Source organism: Hyla sarda, chromosome 1 (genome assembly GCF_029499605.1).
Source record: "Hyla sarda isolate aHylSar1 chromosome 1, aHylSar1.hap1, whole genome shotgun sequence".
In the NCBI taxonomy this organism is placed as follows: Eukaryota; Metazoa; Chordata; class Amphibia; order Anura; family Hylidae; genus Hyla; species Hyla sarda.
This window is the reverse complement of record NC_079189.1, coordinates 272,648,447-272,674,973: the sequence shown is the minus strand read 5'-3', so window position 1 is coordinate 272,674,973 and position 26,527 is coordinate 272,648,447. Positions and strand designations below refer to the sequence as shown.

Here is a 26,527-nt window from a genome sequence, read left to right as displayed (position 1 = left end):
GTGAAGATGAATCAGGCATGGATCAGCTATGATTTCCACCCACCAATGCCTGATGCATCACAGTTGACTGTGACACTTCACAAATATGGATAGTGCAAAACATGTTTAAGTTGCTGCTCTCCAGTTACAGACAATCCTAGCCATCAGACCACAAGTAAGTATTGAGGATATGCATTAGCTAAATTTTTCTTAGGATGAAATACTGTATACGTACAAATTTAAAAAAAAAAATCAAACAAAAGGAAAGGTGTGCAAAAAACACCATGTGCCACCTACACCACCAAGTATTTGTGTGATGCAAAGACCTCTAAAAGGTGAAAGGGAGCAACGTATGGTCCATTGTAACTGGTGGGGGTAAAAACATAAGGCCCTACTCTCGCATTATTAATTCCCTTCTTTGCAAGAGTTACTCATACAGGAATCTCTCCCTATTTCTCCCTTCAAACACTGCCATTTCTCAGGTTTTTAGGTGGAACTAAAGAGAGAGTTTCCTGTGTGGGGCCACCCTTTTTATGGTGAGTAACATTTGCCAAGAAGGGAATTAATAGGGCGAGAGTAGGGCCTTACAGGGGAAGTTTTTACCCCCCCCCACCTGCTACAATGGACAATACGTTATTCCCTTCCACCTTTTCACAGTGTTACTCGTTTTAAAATGGGAGGCCCCACACAGGAACCAATCCCTATTTCCACCTAAAAACCCTGGGAAATCGCAGTTCCTGTGTGGGGACGCCCTTTATAGCACTTTTTAGTAACACTTGCCAAGAAGGGAATTAATAATACGAGAGTAGGGCCTTACAGGGGAAGAGTTTACCCCCACTGGTTACAATGAACCATACGTTGTTCCCTTCCACCTTTTAGAGGTTTTTGCATCACATCAAAACTTGGTGTGGTAGGTGGCACATGGTGTTTTTTGCACACCTTTCCTTTGGTTGGATTTGAAAAAAAGATTTGGGGCCATATATTTTATCCTAAGCATATTATTAAAAGTTAAGTTTGACGTAATGCATATCCTCAATACTTACTTGTGCACACTAACACTTTTACAAAAGAGACTGTTTTCTCCTGCCTACCTGCCTCAGCTACTATTCTGATCCTGCCACCTGCCTGATGCCACACATCTGATGCCAAGTTCTCTTTTTTCTCCCACCTTCATCATCGGGTACTGGTATTGCCACCCACCACACCACTCTGTCACCGTGTCACTTTCAGGACTCCTGATGCTCCTGTTGCCACCTCCAGTCTGTCTCATTCTTCCACCATATGTTCTCCTCTTGCTGATGCCAGCTCCGAGCTGTCTTATACTGCCACCATATGTTCTCATGCTGCCGCCATCTCCATGTTGCGTCATTCAGCCACTATATAGTCTCCTCATGCTGCCACAAACTCCAGGCTGTATCATTCAGCCACTATATGCTGCCACCAACTCTAGGCTGTGTCATTCAGCTACTATATGTTCTTCTCATGGTGTCGCCACCTCCACGCTGTGTCATTCAACCACTATATGGTCTCCTCATGCTGCTGCCACCTCCAGGCTGTGTCATTCAGCCACTATATCTGCTCCTCATGCTGACATGACATGCCTGGAGTTTGCGGCAGCATGAGGAGACCAAATAGTGGTTGAATGACACAGCATGGAGGTATGGCGCTACATGGTCTCCTCATGCTGCCACAATCTCCAGGCTGTGTCATTCAGTCACTATATGTTCTTATGTTCTCCTCATGCTGCCACCAACTCCAGGCTGTGTCTTTCAGCCACTATATGCTGCCGCCAACTCCACGCTGTGTCATTCAGGTACTATATGGTCTCCTCATATCTTTCAGCCACTATATGGTCTCATCATGCTGCTGGGACATTACCTAAAAAATTTTATGGTAGCACCAGCTACCAAAAATCTTCAAGAATTTTTTTTGAAAATGTATCTTTTAATCTTTGGAATTGTGAGGCCCTATGGTCTCCTCATGCTGATGCCACCTCCAGGCTGTGTCATTGTGCCACCATATGGTCTCCTTATGCATATGGTCTCCTTATTCTGTTGGCACCTTAGATTAAACTTCAAATTTTTTCCATTTACATTTTTAAAAATATCTTTAATCTTTTCTATTGTGAGGCACTATGGTCTCATCCGGCTGCTACCACCTATAGGCTCTGTCATTGTGCCATCATGTGACTCCTTGTTAGTTTGGGTTTTGTGGTCATACAGTATTAGTTCAAAGTAAACGCCGGGACTTTAAACTTGGAAATCTATTATAAATCTTAAATTTTAATTTTAAAAAAATCGATGTAACCTTTTCAAGAATGAGGCTCTATGGTCGTCAACATCATATATTACCTGGCGAATTATCACAAGAATCCAATAAAACAGCTTATAGCGATAAACCAAAACTGATTAAATGAAACATTTGCACTTTCACAGTCAGGGGGCGCTGAGAGGTAGGGGCTGGAACAGTTGGTATCTCACCTGGTAGAGGACCGCCAGCTCGATGCTCACCAGAGTGTGTACTCAAAATATTTAAATAAACTCAATTAAAATTAAATTAAAATTACATACAAAATCTCATTATTCTGTTCAATTTTGACACCATATGGTCTCCCTGCTGTCACATCCAGATGCTCTGCAGCAGTGATTCTAATAGTGATGCCTGTAATCTGCATGCCATACTGAATAACAGTATTATTTAACTAACACAGCACACTCCCTATGTGTGTTAGGACAAGGCAAAGTGTTCTACACCCCTATTGAGGCTATATGGTCTACTTCCGCCACCTCCACGCTGTGTCATTCATCCACTATATGTTCTCGTCATGCTGCCGCAACCTTTATGCTGTCATTCAGCCACTATATGTTCTCCTCATGCTGCCACAAACTTCAGGCTGTGTCATTCAGCCACTATACACTGCCGCCAACTCCAGGCTGTGTCATTCAGCCACTATGTGGTCTGCTCATATTGATGCCACCTCCCGGCTCTGCCATTGTGCCGCTCTGCGAAAGTGATTCTAACAGCAACGCCTCTGATCTGCACGTCATACTGAATAAGGAGATTTTTATGCTTACCATAAAATCTCTTTCTCGAAGGATCCATTGGGGGACACAGACCATGGGACACAGACCATGGGTGTATGCTGCTGTCTCTAGGAGGCTTGACACTATGGCAACAGAAAAGTCAGCTCCTCCCAGCAGGATATACCCACCTCCAGGCCACTGAGCTAATCAGTTTTAGTCCCAGAGCAATAGGAGGAGACCAACAGGTCAAAGGAAAAACCACGAACTGTCCGAGAACCAGAAGAAAAAATAACTGAACACACCTTCAGACAGATAACCGGATAGAAACACCAGAAAAGGGAGGGAGCTGTGTCCCCCAATGGATCCTTCGAGAAAGAGATTTTACGGTAAGCATAAAAATCTCCTTTTCTCTATCGGCTCCATTGAGGGGAACCAGACCATGGGACGTACCAAAGCCATCCCTTGGGTGGGCAGAGAAACAGTCAGGCAGTCGGCTGTACCACCGCCGCTTGCAGCACCTTATGGCCTAGACTAGCATCAGCCGATGCGAAGGTATGAATCTGGTAGAACTTTGAGAAAGTGTGCAGAGACGACCAGGTGGCCACTTTACAGAATTGCGAGGCCGAGGCCTTATTGCGGAGAGCCCAGGATGCCCCAACAGAACGGGTGGAATGAGCCAAAACCCTGAAGGGTGGGATTTTCCCCTTGCAGCGGTAAGCTTCCGAAATAGCAGAACGGATCCATCGAGAAATGGTGGCCTTGGAAGCGGGCTGTCCCTTACGATGACCTTCCGTAAGAATGAAAAAGGAGTCGCACTGACGAAAGGAAGAAGTGACAGAGATAGGTCCTAACAGCCCGTACCACATCCAGTTTGTGGAGAGAACGCTCCCAGGGATGAGGAGCAGGACAAAAGGACGAGAGGAGGATGTCCTCATTGAGATGAAAAGCTGAAACGACCTTGAGTAAAAAGGACGAATCTGGCCGGAAAACAACTTTTTCCTGGTGAACTACCGGAAATGGAGAACGGCAGGAAAGAGCTGCCAGTTCAGAAACCCTCCTAAAGGAGGTAATATCAATATGGAACGCCACCTTCCAGGAAAGGAGGCTAAGAGGAACATACCTGAGAGGTTCAAACGGAGCACTTTGCAGGGCACCCAGAACCAGATTCAAGTCCCAAGGGGGAGAAGGGGACCGATAAGGAGGAACAGCATGTGCCACTCCTTGGACGAAGGTCCTGACATGAGAATTGGATGCCAGAGGACGCTGAAAAAGAATACAAAGGGATTAAACTTGACCCTTAAGGGAGCGGAGAGCCAGCCCTTGTTCCAACCCCGAATGCAAAAAGGAGAGAAGACGGGGAAGGGAAAACATAACAGGAGACAAAGCCTGAGCTTCGCACCAACGAAAATAGGACTGCCAGGTATGGTGATAAATTTTTGCAGAGGAGGGCTTGCGTGCCCTGAGCATGGTGCGAATCACTTGGGTAGAGAAACCGCGAGCCCTTAGAACTGCGGTCTCAACCTCCACACCGTTAAATGCAGCGACTGTAAACTGGGGTGGCAGAGGGGACCCTGTGACAGAAGGTCTGGATGAAGTGGCAGACGCCACGGAACGTCGTCCAGGAGCCTGACCACGTTGGCGTACGTCCTTCGGGGCCAATCACGGCATCACCAGGGCATCCACGGCTAGAGCCAGGGGGTCCCGGACCTTCAACACAAATGGAGAAATCTTCCGGTTGTGATGAGACGTGAAGAGGTCCACGTCTGGAGTGCCCCAGAGGTTGCAGATCTGTGCAAACACCTCAGGATTCAGGGACCACTCGCAGGCTGAGAAAATCCGCTTCCCAGTTGAGAACTCCTGGCTGCTGAGCTGCGAGTGCCGCCCTGCCGATTGATGTACACCACAGCCGTGGCGTTGTCCGACTGGACACGGACAGGGTGGCCCTGAAGAAGGGACTCCCAATGAAGCAGGCAAAGACGGATTGCCCGCAGTTCCAAGATGTTTATGGGGAGAAGGGCTTCTCGAGGAGGCCCTGAACCGTCCAGTCCCTGAAAACACCTCCCCAACCCGACAGACTGGAATCTGTCGTGACTACCTGCCAGCGGAGAGGAAGGAATGAGCGCCCCTGAAGAAGCAGGGGAGAGCAGAGCCACCAGAGAAGGGACTGACGAGACCGCCGAGAGAGAACATTCTTGCGTCTTAGTCTTAGTCATGGCAACTATAGATAGAAAAAAACTGCTTAATATACCTTGTGCCAAAACAGCCACTTCCTGAACATGGGACAGCCCTCCAAACAGGCGTTTTCCCGCCTGGAAATTCTAAACGATAAGTTTAATTATAGAGTCCTCAAGGACAATCCTACAGAAGTGGTACGAAAAAAGTTAGATCTATTGCTCCAGGAGGGGTTAGCTCTCTCGGTCATCACTGCCAAGCAAGCGGAATACCTTTTACCCATTCATTCCACATGTCCAGTCTTTCACGTGTTACCTAAACTTCATATGGACAAATTTCCTCCACCACTCAGACCGATAGTTGCTGGCATTGACTCATTACTGGAGAGGCTCAGTGCCTGGCTAGATGGACTGTTACAACCCCTGGTGCTTCATATCACTGGATATATCCAAGATACTAAATCGCTTCTGCAGGCAATGGGGTCCATGACATGGACAAAAAATCAGAGTTGGAGGACCTGTGATATTGTGTCATTGTATTCCTGCATTCCACATAATGATGCCATTAGAGCAGTAGCTCACCATCTTAAAAAATATAGCATATATAACTGTGAACTACAGGAATACACTGTCAGTTCTGCAATTTTTATTACAGCATCATTTTTTCAGTTTTAACAAACAATTTTTTTTGCAGATTACAGGTTGCCCGATGGGCTCCAAGTTTTCACAGTCTTTAGCCAATTTGTACATGGCTTATTGGGAGGAGGTCGTCCTGTTTCTCCCATCCAAACCCTTTTGCCATCTTGTGGGTTGGTACGGGAGGTACATAGACGACCTCCTCCTGATATGGAGGTGCTCCTCATCTCAAGCTCTGGAATTCTTGTCTTTTCTTAATGATAATCTTTTTTCTTTGAAATTTACTATGACACTAAATAGCGAAAAAAAAAAAGATTTCCGGGACATCATACTAACTGGGGACCATGTAAATAAATGCATTCACACTAGTCTTTTTCGCAAGCCATGTGCTGGAAATAGTCTTTTATACGCTACTAGCTGCCACCCATCCCATGTCATAAACAATCTACCAATAGGGGAATTTGTACGTGCTAGACGAGCCTCTTCTAATGATGAAGTGTTTGCTGAAACATGCACAAATATTAGATCACGTCATAAGGAACGAGGCTATAACATGCATTTAGTTGCCAGAGGAGAGGGTATAGTTAATTCTAAACCCCCAGGACACTATCTTCGTAATAAACCTATGCTTCCACATGACAAAAAACTTAACCACAACATACCTACATTCACCACCTCTTATTCGAATCAGTTTAAGGATATTAAACAAATAATTCTCAAACATCTTCCCATTTTGGGATTAGATGAAAAAATGGCACATATTCTTGAGGAGGGTATTAGGGTTATTCCTCGAAGAGTCCGCTCTTTACAAAGCCAGTTGTCCCCTAGTGAGTATAATGCTACAGAAGTTACAAAATCATGGCTATCGAGTACTGGTAATTATAAGTGCAATCATACCAGATGTAGCATATGCAAATACATGTATAATACTAATACATTTACATCCTGTGTATCAGACAAACAGTATAACATCAAAAGTTTTATTAATTGCAAAACCCATCACGTTATCTATACAATTATTTGTGAGGAATGTAATGTACAGTATATAGGATGCACAATGCGTAAACTTAAAATCCGTATACAAGAACATTTGCACTTACCTAATACTACCAGTAGCACACGATCCATGTCAGGGTTCACCAAGCATGTAGTGGAACAACATGCTTGCATCCTTCCCAGACTCAAAGTAATTGGTATAGAGAGAGTACGCCCGCCCCGTCGAGGAGGTGATTGGAGTAGGGCAGTGTTCAGACGGGAAGCGTATTGGATTCTCTGTCTTGAGACTCGCTTCCCGTCTGGACTCAATTACAGACATGATCTATCATATATCTATTAGGTGTCGTATTAGTCTGGTCGTAGATGTTTCTTTACACTGTGGGAGAAAGTTATTATTCTCCAAGTTATAAGTCTAATATTATTTTTGATGGATATGCATATATTTTTCTTTTCCCCCCTTTTTTTCATTTTTTCCTTTTCTGCATATATTTACTGAACATATGATTTTTCATATGTCTAATGCTATTTATAAAGTTGCATTTCATATGTGTTTTTCTAGGTGTGTATACACATTGGTATTTGATAATTACTATGCTACACTTCATGTCCTGTGGGAAACGCCTGTTTGGAAGGTGGTCCCATGTTCAGGAAGTGGCTGTTTAGGCGCAAGGTATATTAAGCTATTTTTTTTCTATCTATAGTTGCCATGACTAAGACTTAGAAATAAGTCGAAACGCGTTGGTGCGTTTCGTGAGTGTTCGTTTTTATCCTGTTTTTTCTTTCTTATGCGACATTAGGATTTTGAACTTGATATGGAATAAAGCCGGGAGCCGGAAACCCTGTTTCTTTGTCTGCCAAATGGATAGAGACTGGGGCCTCTGTCTGAATGGAGCGGACTTCTGACAAGAGAGTCAGTCGCTTGTCCTGTGGAAGACGAATCCGTGCAGCGGCCATGTCGAACTGGAGCCCTAAGAAGACTAGAGACTGGGTGGGGGAAAGGACGGACTTGTCCCTGTTGACCATCCACCCGAAAAGAGATAAGACTTGGAGGGTGAGATCCACATTCTCCAGATTCTAGGCTCTGGTAGGAGCTTTGATGAGGAGGTAGTCCAAGTAAGGAATCACTGAGATTCCCCTTGACCGTAGTAGGGCTATTACGGGCGCCAGGATCTTGGTAAAGACCCGCGGGGAAGTGGCCATACCGAAGGGAAGAGCCACAAATTGAAAATGACCTTCCGGAACCGCATATTCCGGGGAATATTGGAACATGGAGGTAGGCATCCTTGATGTCCACCGAAGAAAGAAACTCCCCTTGATCCATGGACGCCACCACTGAGCAGAGAGATTCCATTTGAAAATGGCAGATCAGAAGATGTTGGTTGAGACACTTGAGATCCAAGGTTGGCCGTAACGAACCGCCCTTCTTGGGTACCACGAAAAGGTTGGAATAGAAACCCCGAAAACGTTCCCTGGAAGGGACCTGGACAATGACTCCTTGGATGAGAAGGGACCGGAGTGCCCCCTGAAATGCCTTTGCAAGCGAAGGAAAACTGGGGGCCTTGGACAGAAAAAAACGATCCCTCGGAAGGGAAGCAAATTCGATTTGGTAACCGGTGGATACCACATCCCTGACCCAGGAGTCCTGAATGTGCGCGGTCCAGACTTGTTGGATGAATAAGAGACGACCTCCCACCCGAGAAAAATCCGCGGGTGGGGGCGTCCCTTCATGCAGAAGTAGGCTTGCGGGTGCCTGATTTGGCCGCAAAACGTCCGGAACGGTTGTCCGACTTCCATGAGGGGCGTGCCCGGAAGGAGGGAACCTTTTTGTCCCGCAAAGGTGCCTACCCAGCCCCTTTACTGGGAGCAAAAGGCTGAAAGGACCGGAAGGAAGAGAACTTCCTACGGGAAGTAGTGCGAGCCTTATTCTGAGGCAATAAGGAACTTTTGCCGCCCGTCGTCTCTGAGATAATCTCATCAAGGTGTTCGCCAAAAAGTCGGGAACCGGCAAATGGAAGCTTGGTGAGAGACTTTTTGGAAGCGGCATCCGCGTCCCATGCTTTGAGCCACATGGAACGACGGAGGGCCACCAGATTACCAGTGGCAAAGGCAGCACAGCGGGCTGACTGCATGGAAGCAGAGCACAGAAAGTCTCCAGCTTTGGAGCATTGGAGAGCTAGATCAGCCAGTTTCTCCGGGGGGGGGGGGGGGGGGGGGATCCTGAAAGAATACCCTGACAGAGTTGGGAACACCAAATAGAAAGGGCCTTCGACACCCAGGTAGAAGCGAAGGCAGGGAGCAGGGAAGAACCCACTGCTTCAAAAGCAAACTTTGCCAAGGTCTCCACCTTCTTGTCTGCCGGATCCTTGAAGGCAGCTACATTCGCCAGCAGCAGCGTAGAAGCCTTAGAGAGTCGGGATACTGGTGGGTCCACTTTAACATGAGGTCTTTGGAGAAGGGGTATTGCGCTTGAACCTTCTTCGTTTCCTGAAATCTCTTGTCAGGATGCCTCCAGGCGGATTCCAGTAGGGCGTCAAATTCAGCGTGAGAGCTGAACACCTTTGGTGCCGGTCGGGCACGATGAAAGGATATTTCTGGAGCTACGTCCGAAGATCCTGGGTCCTCTAGATGAAAGGTGTCTCTTATGGCCGAAACCAATGAGTTCCCCGTGTCAGCAGAATCCGAGCGGTCCTCTGAGTCAGATGCCAATTCGGAAACCTCATCCACAAGTTCTCCAGGTGAATGGGAACGCGTTGAGGCGGCCCTAGATGAGGGAGAGACTGACCTGGCACGCGGCTCTGGAGAGCCAGAGCCGCGACTGCGGGAGCGTCTTCTGGAGGAGGGACGCTTGTGATAAGATGAGGTAGCGGGGTGAGACCTATGATGGTAACGCCCGTACCTACCCGAAGACCCAGCGGATGAGTCAGAGGAAACATCTATATTACACTTGCGAGAATGGGCAGAGTAGGGAGAAGGGGAGCGGGTCCCTTCGGAGGGCCGACGGAGGGAGAAGCTCTCCAAGGCAGTCACCACAGAACGGGAGACCTGCACCAAGTCGGATATAGACTGTGAGAGGGAAGAAACCCAGGCTGGAGGGAAGGTCGAACCCACCGGGTCTGGTAGAACATCCGGGGTAGTAATAGCAGGGGGGTCTGGGGGAGCAGTGGTGCAGGCAGAACAAGTGGGTTCAGCAGAACCAGACATTTTTGTGTTACAGTTATTACAGGTGTAATAAGTAACTGAGGACCCAGCTATCTGTTTAGAGGAAGGAACAGTTCTGGGCACGGACATAGTAATAAAAAAAGGAACAGTCTGACACAGGCATGTGTCCCTTAGCTGATGCGAGGAGAACTCCGGCAGAGAGAGGGAGAGAGAGAGAAAACGCTGGACCAATGGCCAGAGGGGGCGAGTCAACTACAAGGGCACTTTTGATTGGCCCTGCAAACCCCCTGCGCGCGCACAGCGGCTTTGGCGGCTCTTGGTGGGCGGAGCTAAAGCGCACCGGGAAGAAATAATAACCCAGATAATGATGGCGCCAGCTCCCGGCCCCGAGCGCACATGTGAACGCATATGTGCCTCTGGGGAACGGAGCGGGCGAACTCTGTAAAAGCTCTGTGCGGCCGGCTGAAGGAGCGCCCGCCGAACGGATACGCCACGGCAGCAGAACACTTGCCCGCAATATATAAGTGTCACTGCTCAACCCCAGTAAAAACTTGACCCCATAGAGTAGAAAAGGAGGGAAGAAACCCTCCTTGCCAGTCACATAAACCCTTATAGAAAAAAGGGTGTCTCCAGCTGTTGAGAATCCAGTACCTAAGAAAAAAAGGGAGGAATATACTCACCTTAGTTTGCAAAACTTACCTCATGAAGTCTTCAGTCATCTAATGCATCCCTAACCTAGGAAAATAAAATCTGGGGAGACCCAGACCACATCCACCTCCTTAAGACACTAAGCTAAAACTGATTAGCTCAGTGGCCTGGAGGCGGGTATATCCTGCTTGGAGGAGCCGACTTTTCTGTTGCCATAGTGTCAAGCCTCCTAGAGACAGCAGCATACACCCATGGTCTGTGTTCCATGGTCTGTGTCCCCCAATGGAGTCGATAGAGAAAACAGTATTGTTTCACTAATCCAGCACACACCCTATTTGTATTACGGCAAGGCAAATTGTTCTACACCCCTATTGAGGTTCTCTGTAGGCCAGAAATAGCCGTTTTTAATAGCGATTCGCCATGAAAAAAATCGGACCGAACCAATTTTTTTCGGAAAATTCAGCGAATCGGCTGAATCGAATTTTAAAAAAATGTGCTCATCTCTAATATATATATATATGTATATATATATATATATATATATATATATTTTATTTTTTTATTTTTTTTATGTGTCAAATATTGTAAGGATTTCACTTCTGGGATCATCCTTGACATGGCCACATGACACGTTTCTACCTCATTCAGCAGGCAAACAACTATTTCTTTATGCAAGTCTGGCTCCTCGACAGCTTTATTAGGTAGGTTGCAGGATAAACAAAAACATAACATAGGAATCAAAATAAAACTTAGGCCATCCAGCCACAGACTATACAGTACAGCTTGCCATGACTATCAACTGGAGATAATCCCTGCCAGTTAAAACGTGTCCTGCAAGCTTTACTCACTGTTCACACACAGCGTTTGCAGCCTCCTGCCTTTTCTTAGATCCCTTGTCTTTCTCATACAGTAGAACTAACACTTCACATGTGTTACCACAATGTGTCACAGTCCACTTCACTCTTGTTGGTCAATCACAGTGCCTGGCTGTGTGTTTTACTCTTAATCCCTTAAGGACCAAGCCCATGTTCACCTTAAGGACCAGAGCGTTTTTTGCACATCTGACCACTGTCACTTTAAGCATTAATAACTCTGGGATGCTTTTACTTATCAATTTGATTTCGAGATTTTTTTTTCGTGACATATTCTACTTTAACATAGTGGTAATTTTTTGTCTATTCTTGCATCATTTCTTGGTGAAAAATTCCAAAATGTCATGAAAAATTAGAAAATTTTGCTTTTTTCTAACTTTGAAACTCTCTGCTTGTAAGGAAAATAGACATACCAAATAAATTATATATTGATTCACATATACAATATGTCTACTTTATGTTTGTATCATAAAGTTGATATGTTTTTACTTTTGGAAGTTATCTGAGGGCTTCAAAGTTCAGCAGCAATTTTCCAATTTGTCACAACATTTTCAAAATTGAAAATTTTTCACGGACCAGTTCAGTTTTGAAGTGGATTTGAAGGGCCTTCATATTAGAAATACCCATAAATGACCTCATTATAAAAACAATTCCCCTCAAAATATTCAAAATGACATTCAGTAAGTGTGTTAACTCTTTAGGTGTTTCACAGGAATAGCAGCAAAGTGAAGGAGAAAATTGAAAATCTAAATTTTTTACACTCGCATGTTCTTGTAGACCCAGTTTTGGGTTTTTTACAAGAGGTAAAAGGAGAGAAATCCCCCCAAAATGTGTAACCCAATTTCTCTCGAGGAAATACCTCATATGTGGATGTTAAGCGTTTGGCGGGCGCAGTAGAGGGTTCAGAAGGGAAGGAGCGACAGTGGAATTTTGGAGAGTGAGTTTTTCTGAAATGGTTTTTGGAGGGCATGTCACATTTAGGAAGCCCCTATGATGCTAGAACAGAAAAAAAATAAAAATAAAATACACCTGCCATACTATTTTGGAAACTACACCCCTCAAAGAATGTAACAAGGGGTACAGTGAGCCTTAACACCCCACAGGTATTTGACGACTTTTCGTTAATCATTTGAATGTGCAAATTAAAATTATTATTTTTTTTTCCACTAAAATTCTGGTTTTCTCCAAAATTTTACATATTTTTCAAGGGGTAATAGAAGAAAATACCCCCCAAATTTGTAATCCCATCCCTCCTGAGTATGGAAATACCCCATGTGTGGACGTCAAAAGCACTGCGGGCGCACTACAATGCTCAGAAGAAAAGGAGTCGTATTTGGCTTTTGGAAAGCAAATTTTGCTGAAATGGTTTTTGGGGGGCCTGTTGCATGTAGGAAGCCCCTATGGTGCCAGAACAGCAAAAAAAAAACAACAACAACAACAAAAAAAACTCGTGGCATACTATTTTGGAAACTACACCCCTCAAGGAATGTGACAAGGGGTACAGTGAGCCTTAACACCCCACAGATGTTTGACGACTTTTCATTAAAGTTGGCTGTGTATATGAATTTATTTTAATTTTTTCACTAAAATGCTAGTTTTCCCCCAAATCTTGCAATTTTACAAGGGGTAATAGGAGAAAATGCCCCCCAAAATGTGTAATCCCATCTCTTCTGAGGATGGAAATACCCCATGTGTGGATGTCAAATGCACTGCGGGTGCACTACAATGCTCAGAAAAGAAGGAGACACATTTGGCTTTTGGAAAGCAAATTTTGCTGAAATGATTTTTGGGGGGCATGTCGCATTTAGGAAACCCCTATTGTGCCAGAACAGCAAAAAACCCTCACATGGCATACTATTTTGGAAACTACCTCCCTCAAGAAACGTAACAAGGGGCACAATGAGCCGTAACACCCCACAGATGTTTGTCGTATTTTCGTTAAAGTCGGATGTGTAAATGAAAAATAAATTTTTTCACTAAAATGCAATTTTTTCCCCAAACTTACCATTTTTACAAGAGGTAATAGGAGAGAATGCCCACCAAAATTTGTAACCCCTTTTCTTCTGAGTATGGAAATACCCCATATGTGGATTTAAAGTGCTCTGCGGGTGCACTACAATGCTCAGAAGAGAAGGAGCGCCATTGGGCTTTTGGAGAGAGAATTTGTTTGGAATGGAGGTCTGGGGTCATGTGTGTTTACAAAGCCCCCCGGTGCTATCAGAACAATGGACCCCCTCCCACATGTGACCCTATTTCAGAAACTACACCCCTCACGAAATGTAATAAGGGGTGCAGTGAGTATTTACACCCCACTGGCCTTTGATAGATCTTTGTAACAGTGATCTGTGCAAATGAAATATAAAATATTTAATTTTTACGGACGACTGTTTAAAAAATATGTCATACCCGTAAATGCTCACTGCATCCCTTATTAAATTCCTTGAGGGGTGTAGTTTTCAAAATGGGGTCACATTTGGCCCTCCCACATGTGACCCCCTTTTGGAAACTACACCCCTCAAGGAATTTGTTCTGGCACCATGGGGGCTTTGTAAACACACATGGCCTTCAATTTCAGACACATTCTCGCTCCAAAAGACTAATGGCGCTCCTTCTCTACTGAGGCCTATAGTTCGTCCGCAGAGCACTTTACATCCAGATATGGGGTATTTATATAAGAAATGGGGTTACAAATTTTGGGGAGCTTTTTTCCTATTACCCCTTGTGAAAATGAAAAAAATTGGGATAACACCACCATTTTAGTGAAAAAATTAAAAATTTCATTTTCACATCCAACTTTAACGAACATTTGTCAAACACCTGTGGGGTGTTAAGGCTCACTGTACCCTTTGTTACTTTCCGTTAAAGGTGTAGTTTCCAAAATGGGGTCACATGTGGGTGGTTTTTTTTGTGTTTATGTCAGAACCGCTGTAACGATCAGCCACACCTGTGCAAATCCCCTCACATGTACAAGGTGCGCTCTCACTCCTGAGCCTTGTTGTGCGCCCGCAGAGCGTTTTATGTCCACAGATGGGGTATTTCCGTACTCAGAAGAAATCACGTTACAAATTAAGGGGTCTTTTTTTCCTTTTACCTCTTGTGAAAGTGAAAAGTATGGGGCAACACCAGCATGTTAGTGTAAAAAATTTATATATATATATTTTTTTACAATAACATGCTGGAGTAGACCCCAACTTTACCTTTTCATAAGGGGTAAAAAGAGAAAAAGCCCCACAAAGTCTCAGGCAATTTCTCCTGAGTACAGAAATGCCCTAAACTGCTAGCTCACCTAAGATAAAGGACTGGGAAATCATCTCAATCATCCTGCCTTAATGCCACTGTATATATATATATATATATATAGTAAATTTCAGTAGCCGTATTAGTCCGGTGATGCAAAATCAAAAAATGTTGCAGTATCTTGTAATAATCTTTTTTGACCAAGAGTGCTGCTGCAACCTTCCTTTGTTTTTTGGACAATCTGTATTTGCCACAGCAGCGTGCACCCGTGTATTAGGTAGTTGTGCTGGCTATTTTTCTTTTTTGTCTTTACTTTACAAGCAAGGGGGAGTGGCACCCTTTCTAGCCGTGCACCCCTCCCTGTTCACAGGAGGTTTTAAATTGGTAGTGGATCATGCATGTCACCCAGTCAGAGGCCATATGCCCAGCAGAAGGTGAATTGATTTACCATGTTAGGGTCCCATCAGAAATGAGGCCACCTCAGGCGTGGTAGATGGGGGACACGTTTTGATCAAAAAGTGCACTAAGAGCTTCCATTTTTTGACCAAGAGTGCTGCTGCAACCTTTCTCTGTTTTTGGTACATGCAGTATCTTGTAATACCTTTTTTATTGGATTTAGGCTAAGTTTCCACTTGTTTTTTTTCTCTGGAAGTTTTTGGAAAACTGCCGCTGCAGTTTTCGAGCCAAAGCCAGAAGTGTATTCAAAAGGAATGGGAAATATAAAGGAAGGACTTATACTTCTCCTCCCTTATGGATCCGCTTCTGACTTTGGCTCAAAAACTGCAGTGGCAGTTTTCCAAAAACTGCCAGAAAAAAAAACAAGTGGAAACTTAGCCTAACAGAACTTTGTAGAGACAAGCTTTTGGGATTCCTCCCTTTATCAAATCAAAAGCAAATCTAAGCTCACAAGCAGAAAACACAGGTTACATCTCCCAAATATGCAGGGGTTATTTGTGAGATCTATTGTCTAAACCCCTGCATATTTGTGAGATGTAACCTGTGTCTTCTGCTTGTGAGGTTAGATTTGCTTTTGACTTGATAAAGGGAGGAATCCCGAAACTTTGTCTCTACAAAATTCTGTTAGTCCTAAAAAAAAAGTTTTACAAGATACTGCAACATTTTTTGATTTTTCATCTGTGTGTGTGTGTGTATATATATGCACACACACAGTGGGGCAAAAAAGTATTTAGTCAGCCACCAATTGTGCAAGTTCTCCACTTAAAAAAATGAGAGGCCTGTAATTTTCATCATAGGCATACTTCAACTATGAGAGACAGAATGAGGAAAAAAAATCCATAAAATCAAAATTGTCTGATTTTTAAAGCATTTATTTGCAAATTATGGTGGAAAATAAGTATTTGGTCACCTACAAACAAGTAAGATTTATGGCTCTCACAGACCTGTAACTTTAAGAGTCTCCTCTGTCCTCCTCTCGTTACCTGTATTAATGGCACATGTTTGAACTTGTTATCAGTATAAAAGACACCTGTCCTCAACATCAAACAGTCACACTCCCAACTCCACTATGGCCAAGACCAAAGAGCTGTCGAATGACATCAGAAACAAAATTGTAGACCTGCACCAGGCTGGGAAGACTGAATCTGCAATAGGCAAGCAGCTTGGTGTGAAGAAATCAAAATGGAAGACATACAAGATCACTGATAATCAAAATGATCACAAGAACTGTGAGCAAAAATTCCAGAACCTCACAGGGGGACCTAGTGAATGACCTGCAGTGAGCTGGGACCAAAGTAACAAAGGCTACTATCAGTAACACACTACGCCTCCAGGGACTCAACTCATGCAGTGCCAGATGTGTCCCCCTGCTTAAGCCAGTACATGTCTGGGCCCGTCTGAAGTTTGCTAGAGAGCATTTGGATGATCCAGAAGAGGATTGGGAGAATGCCATATGGTCAGAAGAAACCAAAGTAGAACTTTTTGGTAAAAACACAACTCATCGTGTTTGGAGAAGAAAGAATGCTTAGTTGCATCCAAAGAACACCATACCTACTGTGAAGCATGGGGGTGGAAACATCATGCTTTGGGGCTGTTTTTCTGCCAAGGGACCAGGAGGACTGGTCCGTGTAAAGGAAAGAATGAAGGAGTGGCTTCATAAGAAGCATTTCAAGGTCCTGAAGTGGCCTAGCAAGTCTCCAGATCTCAACCCCATAGAATACCTTTGGAGGGAAGTCTGTATTGTCCAGTGGCATCCCCAAAACATCACTGCGTTAGAGGAGATCTGCATGGAGGAATGGGCCAAAATACCAGCAACAGTTTGTGACCTTGTGAAGACTTACAGATAACGTTTGACCTCTGTCATTGCCAAGAAAGGGTATATAACAAAGTATTGAGATGAACTTGACCAAATACTTATTTTCCACCATAATAATGTGAATTGATGGATTTTTTTTTCTCATCATGTCTCCCATAGTTGAGGTATACCTATGATAAAAATGACAGGCCCCCTCATCTTTTTAAGAGGGAGAACTTGCACAATTGGTGATTGACTAAATATTTTTTGCCCCACTGTATCAACATATTTGTTATAGCTGTAGTATACTATTAAAATATAATGTTAATGATCCTGTACCGTGAATGGCATAAATCTAAAAAAAATACCAGATTCCCAAATTGCTGATTTTTAGTCACATCACATCCCAGAAAAAAATGAATAAAAAAGTGATCAAAAAGTCACATACATGCACAAGTGGTACCATTAAAAACACAGATTCAGATCAAGGCAGAAAAATAAGCCCCCATACAGCCCTGTATACAGAAAACTAAGAAAGTTAAAGGGGGTCAGTATAGGGCAATTTTAAACATAAGCAGTACTGTAATAGAAAAGCATGTAACCATTGGTATCATTATAATAGTATTGACCCACAGAATAAAGAAAACCTGTTAGTTTACTGTAAAGTTCCCTGCCTAAAAAATTTAAAGGTACAACATTGCGGTTTTCATTTCCATTTCAATTCTCACCATAAATCAGGGATGTGGAATTCCTGGAGTTCCGGGTGCCAGACAGTAGAATTTTTCCGGCCCTTAGCCCGGCTTCGGGCAAGCAGGGCTGGACCTGACAAGCGCTGGGCGCTCTGCAGTCTGTATGGAGCGGGCTCTGGACTCGTGCTCGCTCCGTACTCTGCAGCCCCGGCTGTGGAAACTTGCGCCCCGTGCAGACCTGCGTCCTCTGCCTTCGCTCCACACAGCTCTAGCTTCGCAGAGCTGAGGGGAGGAGCGGACGCAAGTCTTCACGGGGTGCATGTTTCCACCTCACACCACCGTTAATAGCCAGCATGCGGCGCTCAGCAGTCTGTATGGAGCGGGCTCCCGACTTGTGCCCGCTCCATACTATGAGGCCCCCAGCTGATTTCAGTAGCTGGAGGCCGCCGGTAATAGCCAGCATGCGGCTCACTATTAACCCTTTAGATCGCCGCTGTCAAAGCTGACAGCGGCGTCTAAAGGGACATGTGTATGCTCCCTGGTGGGCTAATGGGGTGGATCATCCCCACCGCAGCGTGATCGCAGGGGGCGATCCACTATAGAGGTAGCCAGAGGGCTTACCTCTGTTCCCTGCTGTCCCGTGGCTCTGTCATTGATAGAGTCTGGCTGGACCAGGCTCTATCAATGGATCGCAGAGAACACCGATCAATTGAGTTCAATAGAACTCTATTCATCTGTATGAGGAATCTAATGATTCCTCCTAAAAGTCTAATAAATTGTAAACAAAAAATAAAAAAGTTTTAATAAAAGTTTAAAAGACACACATTAACCCCTTCCATGTTAAAAGTTCAAATCACCCCCTTTTCCTATATAAAAACATGCAAACATAATAAAAAATAAACATATTTTGTATTGCTTCATGTGTAATTGTACAACCTATTAAAATATAACATTATGTATCCTGTAAAGTAAATGTAAAAAAAAAAAAAAAAACCACAGAAGTGCAATTTTTATAATATCCCAGAAAAAAAAGTAAAAAAGCGATTAAAAAGTCAGATCAATACCAAAATGGTACCGATACAAAAAACAGATTATGGAGCAAAAAATTTAGCCCTCATACAGCCTGGTATGCGGGGGGGACGCAACAGGGGTCAAAAAATGGCAATTCAAATTTTTTTTTAAAGTTCTGAATTTTTAAAAAATAAGTAAAACATGACGTAAACTATACAAACCTGGCATTGCTGTAATCAAGCCGGCCTAATGTATGAAACTAACATGTTAGCTCAACCACAAGGTAAATGGCGTAGGAAAGAAAACCACCAAATCTTCAAAATCATATTTTACTATTTCAATTTACCTAATATATATATATATATATATATATATTTATATATCTTTTTTTTTTTTCAGAGAAAATGTTATTGAAAAATTAAAAGGTATCATTATAGTAGGTAGTTATGGCTATTATAGGGCTAGGAGGAAAAAGTGATAGCGAAAAAGCGAAAATTGGCCCGGACAAGTGGATCGTCATGAGGGACAAGTAGATTTTGCTCCATTTTAGTCCCGTGGACAAGTAGTTTATTATAAAATTTCCACACCCCTGTAAATAATCTTTTTTTTGTTGTCTTGTACATTTTATGGTAAAATTAAATATGTCTTTAAAAAGTACGACAATGCAAAATTAAAAATGTTCTGAGTCCTAAAGGCCAAAATGGACTTTTTCCTTAAAGGGTTATTCCAGGAATTTTCTTTATTTAACTTTACAGGGGCTGTAAAGATAGTGTAGTTCATAATATAGTGTCTGTGACTGTGTGTGACGGTGGTCACACAATTCTTATGTGATTTTCTCCCCAATATTTATTTTTAACAGCAGGTTTTCCCAGGTTGCAGTGCGTTGAGACATGACCTCACTAGTCAGTTGTGCAAAGGGAGCCTGTCCTGTTTCAATAGGTGAAGTGACCGCTTGGTGGGAGAGAGATCCTTTTGCAACAGCTGTAGGCCCCCTGATTAGAAAACACTGGTCTTTTGAATGGATGGCTGATGTGTGGGAGGAAGGAATGTAACTTCACACTTACAAACATGGAACTATGGGATATGTAGTTTAAGAGACCATAAGGTGATTTTAGTACATACCTGCTAGACAGTAATGGACATGCTTAGGAAGGATCCTTGCTTGCCTTGGAGCTAAAAGGCTGTGTTCTGAGTCCACCATAACATTGCTGCTATCTTTTTGTGAAATGGCTTTTTCCTGTCGGAGTTCCCTCCCTCCAACTACAAGTCCCACGATTCCTTGGTTGTGAGTGTGAGGTCACTTTCCTTCATCCCATCAGCCACCCCACCCATTGAAGCACACCTAAACTCCAGTGCTGTGCTAATAATCATAGAACAATATTTTCTAACCAGGGTGCCTCCAGCTGCTGCAAAACTATAATTATCTGCAGAATGATTATCCTCCTACCCAGTGATTGCTCCACACATTGAAGCAGACAGCTGACTAGTGATGTAATGTCTTGGGACCATTTTGCATGCTGTTAAAAATAAATGGGCAAAGATCACATAAGAATTGTGAGACCACCAAAAACAGGTACAGACACTATATTATAAACTACACTAACTTTACAGCACCTGAAGCACAGTCAAATAAAAAATAAAAAATCCTGGAATACCGCTTTAAAGATTGTATTATAAGATTTCAGGACAAGCTGAAGAAAGCCATTTGTAGTCAATGTACATTCCCCACTTTTGTTAGCAATACAGATTTTAAAAAATTCTTACCCATCTATATCTGCTGTCTCCACATAACATAGGCTGTTTGGTTCAGAGGTGTAAAGCAATAGCAGGTCTGCCTAGAAAATAAAATACTGAATATCATTTTTATATAGATGGAATTTATTTTGTAAAAATGTATACTCTTTTAAACAGCAGTGGTTCATCCATCAAACAAGTTGCTACTGTATATTATGAATACAGTGACAGTGGCAGTCACAATATTGTGAACTTACAATAGTAAATTTTGAATACAACAGAGTGCACTAAGCATTGACACATGACTAAAGTTCCTGGGGCAAAAGTTTTATTAGGGAAAAAAAATTCATGCAACAATCATACATCCCGCAACTCTCCCGCACCTTTTTAAAACTCTATAGAAACTATTTTGTTTTAATGAGTTTTAGTATAATTTTTAAAATTCTGAAAATTGAATCCTAAAATAGAAAAGAATATTAAGAACATTCCCTAATTGGTGTTACCATAATTTAAAATCAAGAGTTAGCTGTAGTTAGTATGTAGTACCAAGTAGAGCTATGAGTAGACTGAATCCGTGGCCCACACCAATTGACATACTGGAGATCCAAGCAAAGTGCTTAAACACTCTACAAACATCTACTCTATCGCAACGTCACGATACTCTGGCCCCGTAGTCGTGATTCGGCAGACTCCGAGGCTGCGGAGCTGCGTGTAGCTCCTAGTGGCGGGACCCCCGTGATTAGGGGATAAGATGTATTTGGGATGGAGTACCCCTTTAACCCCTTAACGACGCAGGACGTATATTTACGTCCTGCGCCGGCTCCCGCGATATGAAGCGGGATCGCGCCGCGATCCCGCATCATATCGCGTGGGTCCCGGCGCTAATCAACGGCCGGGACCCGCGGCTAATACCACACATCGCCGATCGCGGCGATGTGCGGTATTAACCCTTTAGAAGCAGCTGTCAAAGCTGACCGCCGCTTCTAAAGTGAAACTGAAAGTATCCCGGCTGCTCAGTCGGGCTGTTCGGGACCGCCGCGGTGAAATCGCGGCGTCCCGAACAGCTGATCGGACACCGGGAGGGCTCTTACCTGCCTCCTCGGTGTCCGATCGACGAATGACTGCTCCGTGCCTGAGATCCAGGCAGGAGCAGTCAAGCGCCGATAATGCTGATCACAGGCGTGTTAATACACGCCTGTGATCAGGATGAGAGATCAGTGTGTGCAGTGTTATAGGTCCCTATGGGACCTATAACACTGCAAAAAAAAAAAAGTAAAAAAAAAGTGTTAATAAAGGTCATTTAACCCCTTCCCTAATAAAAGTTTGAATCACCCCCCTTTTCCCATAAAAAAAATAAAACAGTGTAAAAAAAAATAAAAATAAACATATGTGGTATCGCCGCGTGCGTAAATGTCCGAACTATAAAAATATATCATTAATTAAGCCGCACGGTCAATGGCATACGCGCAAAAAAAAATCCAAAGTCCAAAAAAGCGTATTTTGGTAACTTTTTATAACATTAAAAAATGAATAAAAAGTGATCAAAATGTCAGATCAAAACAAAAATCATACCAATAAAAACTTCAAATCACGGCGCAAAAAATGAGTCCTCATACCGCCCCGTACGTGGAAAAATAAAAAAGTTATAGGGGTCAGAAGATGACATTTTTAAACGTATAAATTTTCCTGCATGTAGTTATGATTTTTTCCAGAAGTGCGACAAAATCAAACCTATATAAGTAGGGTATCATTTTAACCGTATGGACCTACAGAATAATGATAAGGTGTAATTTTTACCGAAATATGCACTGCGTAGAAACGGAAGCCCCCAAAAGTTACAAAATGGCGTTTTTTTTTCGATTTTGTCGCACAATTATTTTTTTTTCCGTTTCGCCGTGCATTTTTCGGTAAAATGACTAATGTCACTGCAAAGTAGAATTGGCGACGCAAAAAATAAGCCATAATATGGATTTTTAGGTGGAAAATTGAAAGGGTTATGATTTTTAAAAGGTAAGGAGGAAAAAACGAAAGTGCAAAAACGGAAAAACCCTGAGTCCTTAAGGGGTTAAAGAGGTAATTGATGAATCCTGTAGGGGAAGGGGATTACCACCCTCACTGCGTGAAGCCTTGATTATTCTTATTCCTAAAAAAGATAAAAATTTGAAAGAAGTCGAATAGTACCACCCTATATCATTGTTAAACACTGATTTTAAATTATTTTAGATCTTAGCGCTTTGGATAAAGCCCTATATGGGCAAAATTGTTGGGGAACATCAAGCAAGTTTCATGGTAGGTAAAAGCGTTTTTGATAATTTCAGAAAAACTTATATGGTAATACAAATAAGGGAAGTGGGGTGCCAGCTCCATCCTGTTGTTAGAACTGGCAAAGGTGTTCGACAAGGTGGAGTAGGCATTCCTCTGGAAGGCAATGGAAAGAGTGGGGTTAGGAAAATTATATATTGACATGGTAAAGACTATATACTGGGGCTAGTGCCATTTAAAAATTAATCAAGGTGCAATAGATAGTGTTGGTCTAGGAATAGGTACAAGGCAAGGGTGCCCCCTTTCCCTTTTGTTATTTATTATTTTTCTGGAACCTCTGGCAGCATATATTAGGGAACAAGCTAAATTTAAGGGTTTTGGTTTAAAAGGAGAGGATGAAAAGGCTATTTATTAAGCTGACGATATACTATTGTTCATGAAAGAACCACATGAAAACATAGAGGATGTGGTGGAAAAGATCAGGGAATTTGGGGAGTTGTCAGGGTTCCAAATAAATTGGTCCAAAATTAATATACAGATAATCAAATATCCACATACAATAAAATATCTGGGAATAGATATTAACGCAAAGATTCAGGACTATCTGAAAATCAACATAAGGCCTGCCATTGAAAAAATTTAAAAGAAAACTGGAATTTGGTTAAAAAAATCCAGTGTCAATGGCGGACAGGTTAGTATTGGTTAAAATGGTTGTTTTGCCATATTTATTACATTTTCTACAGGCCTCACCAGTTCATATAGAAGATAGATGGTTTAGAGAGATCAACAGTATGATCAATAGTCTAGTTTGGGAGAAAAAGCAAGCAAGAATAAAAAATGACATTTCTGACCATTCCAAAACATGTGGGTGGCCTAGCACTGCCAAATTTTAAACTATATTACTGGGCATCTCAATTGTCACAGTTTTGGGGAAAAACATGGAAAATATTTGGGAATGGTATTAAAAAAAATTGGGCACAAAGGTGAACCCGGGGGGTTGTCACAAAGTTTGGGGAAAAAAATATACCTTATTAAATGAAGTGGATATGATTTGGCAAAACATTTTAAAAGGGTTGGGAATAAAGGTCGCCTTTACATTTACACAACTATGGGATAATTCTAGTGTGAAAGAATTTTACAAAATACGGGAATATGAATTTTAGGTAAAGTATGGTATATACCGAATAGAATTTTTTTTTGAAGGGGGCACTTTAGTTAAGTTTGAAAATATACAAGAGGTATATCACATACTTTTATTACAAAAATATAGTTTTCACAAATAGTGCACGCTTATAAAATGTCAACCAACAAAGAGATTTTTCACGTAATTACACATGGTTTGTTTGATATGGTGGTTTCGCAAGGGAATAAATTGGTGTCTTTTCTTTATAAAATGATTGGAGAATATGCCTCTATATGCAAATATATAGATTTTGGGGTCCATTTTCTCCTATTATCCCTTGTAAAAAAGAAAAAAAAATATGAGGTAACACCATCATTTTAGTGTTAAAAATCTAATTTTCACATCCAAATTCAAAGAAAAGTCGACAAACACCTGTGAGGTGTTAAGGTTCACTATACCCCTTGTTACGTTTCTTGAGGGGTGTAGTTTCCAAAATAGTATGCCATGTGGGGGGGATTTTTGCTGTTCTGGCACCCTGTGGACTTTCTAAATGCAACATCCCCCCCCAAAAAAAACATTTCAGCGAAAATTAAATTTCAAAAAGCCAAATTTTGCTCCTTCTCTTCTGAGCACTGTAGTGAGCCAGCAGAGCACTTAACGTTCACATATGGGACGTCTTCTTAATCAGGAGAAATTGGGCTTCAAATTATGGGGTCCATTTTCTCCAATTATCCCTTGTGAAAAAGAAAAATTTGGGGTAACACCATAATTTTAGTGTTAAAAATCTAATTTTCTATTTTCATCTCCAACTTCAACGCAAAGTCGTCAAACACCTGTGGGGTGTTAAGGCTCACTATATCCCTTGTTACGTTCCTTGAGGGGTGTAATTTCCAAAATAGTATGCCGTGTGTTTTTTTTTTTTTTGCTGTTCTGGCACCATGGGGGCTTCCTAAATGCAACATGGCCCCCAAAAACCATGACAACAAAATTAATTTTCAAAAATCCTACAGTTGCTCTTTCCTTCTTGAGCCATGTTGTGAATCCACTTTATGTCAACATATGAGGTATTTCCATACTCGAGAGAAATTGGGCTACAAATTTTTGGGGGCTTTTTCTCCTTTTACCACTTTTAAAAATGAAAAAAAAAATGGGGCTACAAGAACATGTTAGTGTAAAAAAACGCAAATTTAGATTTTTCTCCTCCACTCTGCTGTAATTCTTGTGAAACACTTAAAGGGTTAAGACACTTTTTGAATGTCATTTTGAAAATTTTGAGGGGTGTAGTTTCTATAATGGGGTCATTTATGGGGTATTTTTCACAGAAAGGCCCCTCAAATCCACTTCAAACTTAACTGGTCCCTGAAAAATTCAGATTTTGAAATTTTCATGAAAATTACAAAAATTGCTGCAATCAATACTTTGAAGCCCTCTAATGTCTTCAAAAAGTAAAAATAGGTCAATTTTATGATGCCAACATAAAGTAGACATATTGTATTTGTGAATCAATATAAAATGTATTTGGAATATCCATTTTTCTTACAAGCAGAGAGTTTCAAAGTTAGAAAAATGCTACATTTTCATGAAATTTTGTGATTTTTCACCAAGAAAGGATGCAAGTAGTGACAAAAATTTACTGCTATGTTAAAGTAGAATATGTCACGAAAAAACTCTCAGAAGAATCGGTAAAAGCATCCCAAAGATATTAATGCATAAAGTGACAATGGTCAGAATTGCAAAAAAGGGCTGTTGGGGACCTTCGGGATCTCCGCTGCGGCACACTTGCTCTGTGCGTAATGACAGGGGCCAGAGCATCATTATGTCACGGCTCTGCCTCTTGTGATGTCACGGCCCACCCCCTCAATACAAGGCTATGGGAGGGGGCGTGGCCCCTCCCATAGGCTTGCATTAAGTGGGTGGGCCATGACATCACAAGGGGTGGGGCCGTGACGTCACGATGATCCGGCCCCTGTATCGCCCGTGATTACTCCCAGAGCGAGTGTGCCGCAGGGGTGCCGCAGCGGAGATCCCGGGGGTCCCCAGCAGTGGGACCCCGGCGATCTGACATCTTATCCCCTATCCTTTGGATAGGGGATAAGATGTCTAGGGGCGAAATACCCCTTTAAGGTGAAAAAGGGCTCAGTCCTTAAGGGGTTAAGAGTATCCTCTGTTCTCCAATTGTTACCTGACACCTGTCCACAACCTCAAATGGTCACACTCCAAATTCCACTATGGCCAAGACCAAAGAGCTGTTGAAGGGCACAAGAAACAAAACTGAAGACTTGCACCAGGCTGGGAAGACTGGATCTGCAATAGGCAAGCAGCTTGGTGTGAAGACATCAACTGTGGGAGCAATTATTAGAAAATGGAAGACATACAAGACCACTGATAATATCCCTCGATAAAGGGCTCCACGCAAGATCTCACCCCGTGGTGTCAAAATGATCACAAGAACGGTGAGCAAAAATCCCAGAATCACACAGGGACCAAAGAGACAAAGGCTACCAACAGTATCACACTACGCCGCCAGGGACTCAAATCATGCAGTGCCAGACATGTCCCCCTGCTTAAGCCAGTACATGTGCGGGCCCGTCTGAAGTTTTCTAGAGAGCATTTGGGTGATACAGAAGAGGATTGTGAGAATGTCAAATGGTCAGATCAAACCAAAGTAGGACTTTTTGGTAAAAACTCAACTCATCGTTTTAGGAGGAGAAAGAAGGCTTAGTTGCATCCAGAGAA

General features: G+C 42.7%; 1 protein-coding gene across 1 annotated transcript in view; it reads right to left on the bottom strand.

Moving 5' to 3' along the window:
• The window catches only part of ATP8B3 (ATPase phospholipid transporting 8B3), a 1,029,241-nt gene that overhangs the window by 667,891 nt on the left and 334,823 nt on the right, over positions 1 to 26,527 (bottom strand). Inside the window, exon 9 of the mRNA XM_056572418.1 lies at positions 20,437 to 20,507. Within this exon, the coding sequence (XP_056428393.1) occupies positions 20,437 to 20,507 (71 nt within the window). The remainder of the gene's footprint in view (positions 1 to 20,436; positions 20,508 to 26,527) is intronic.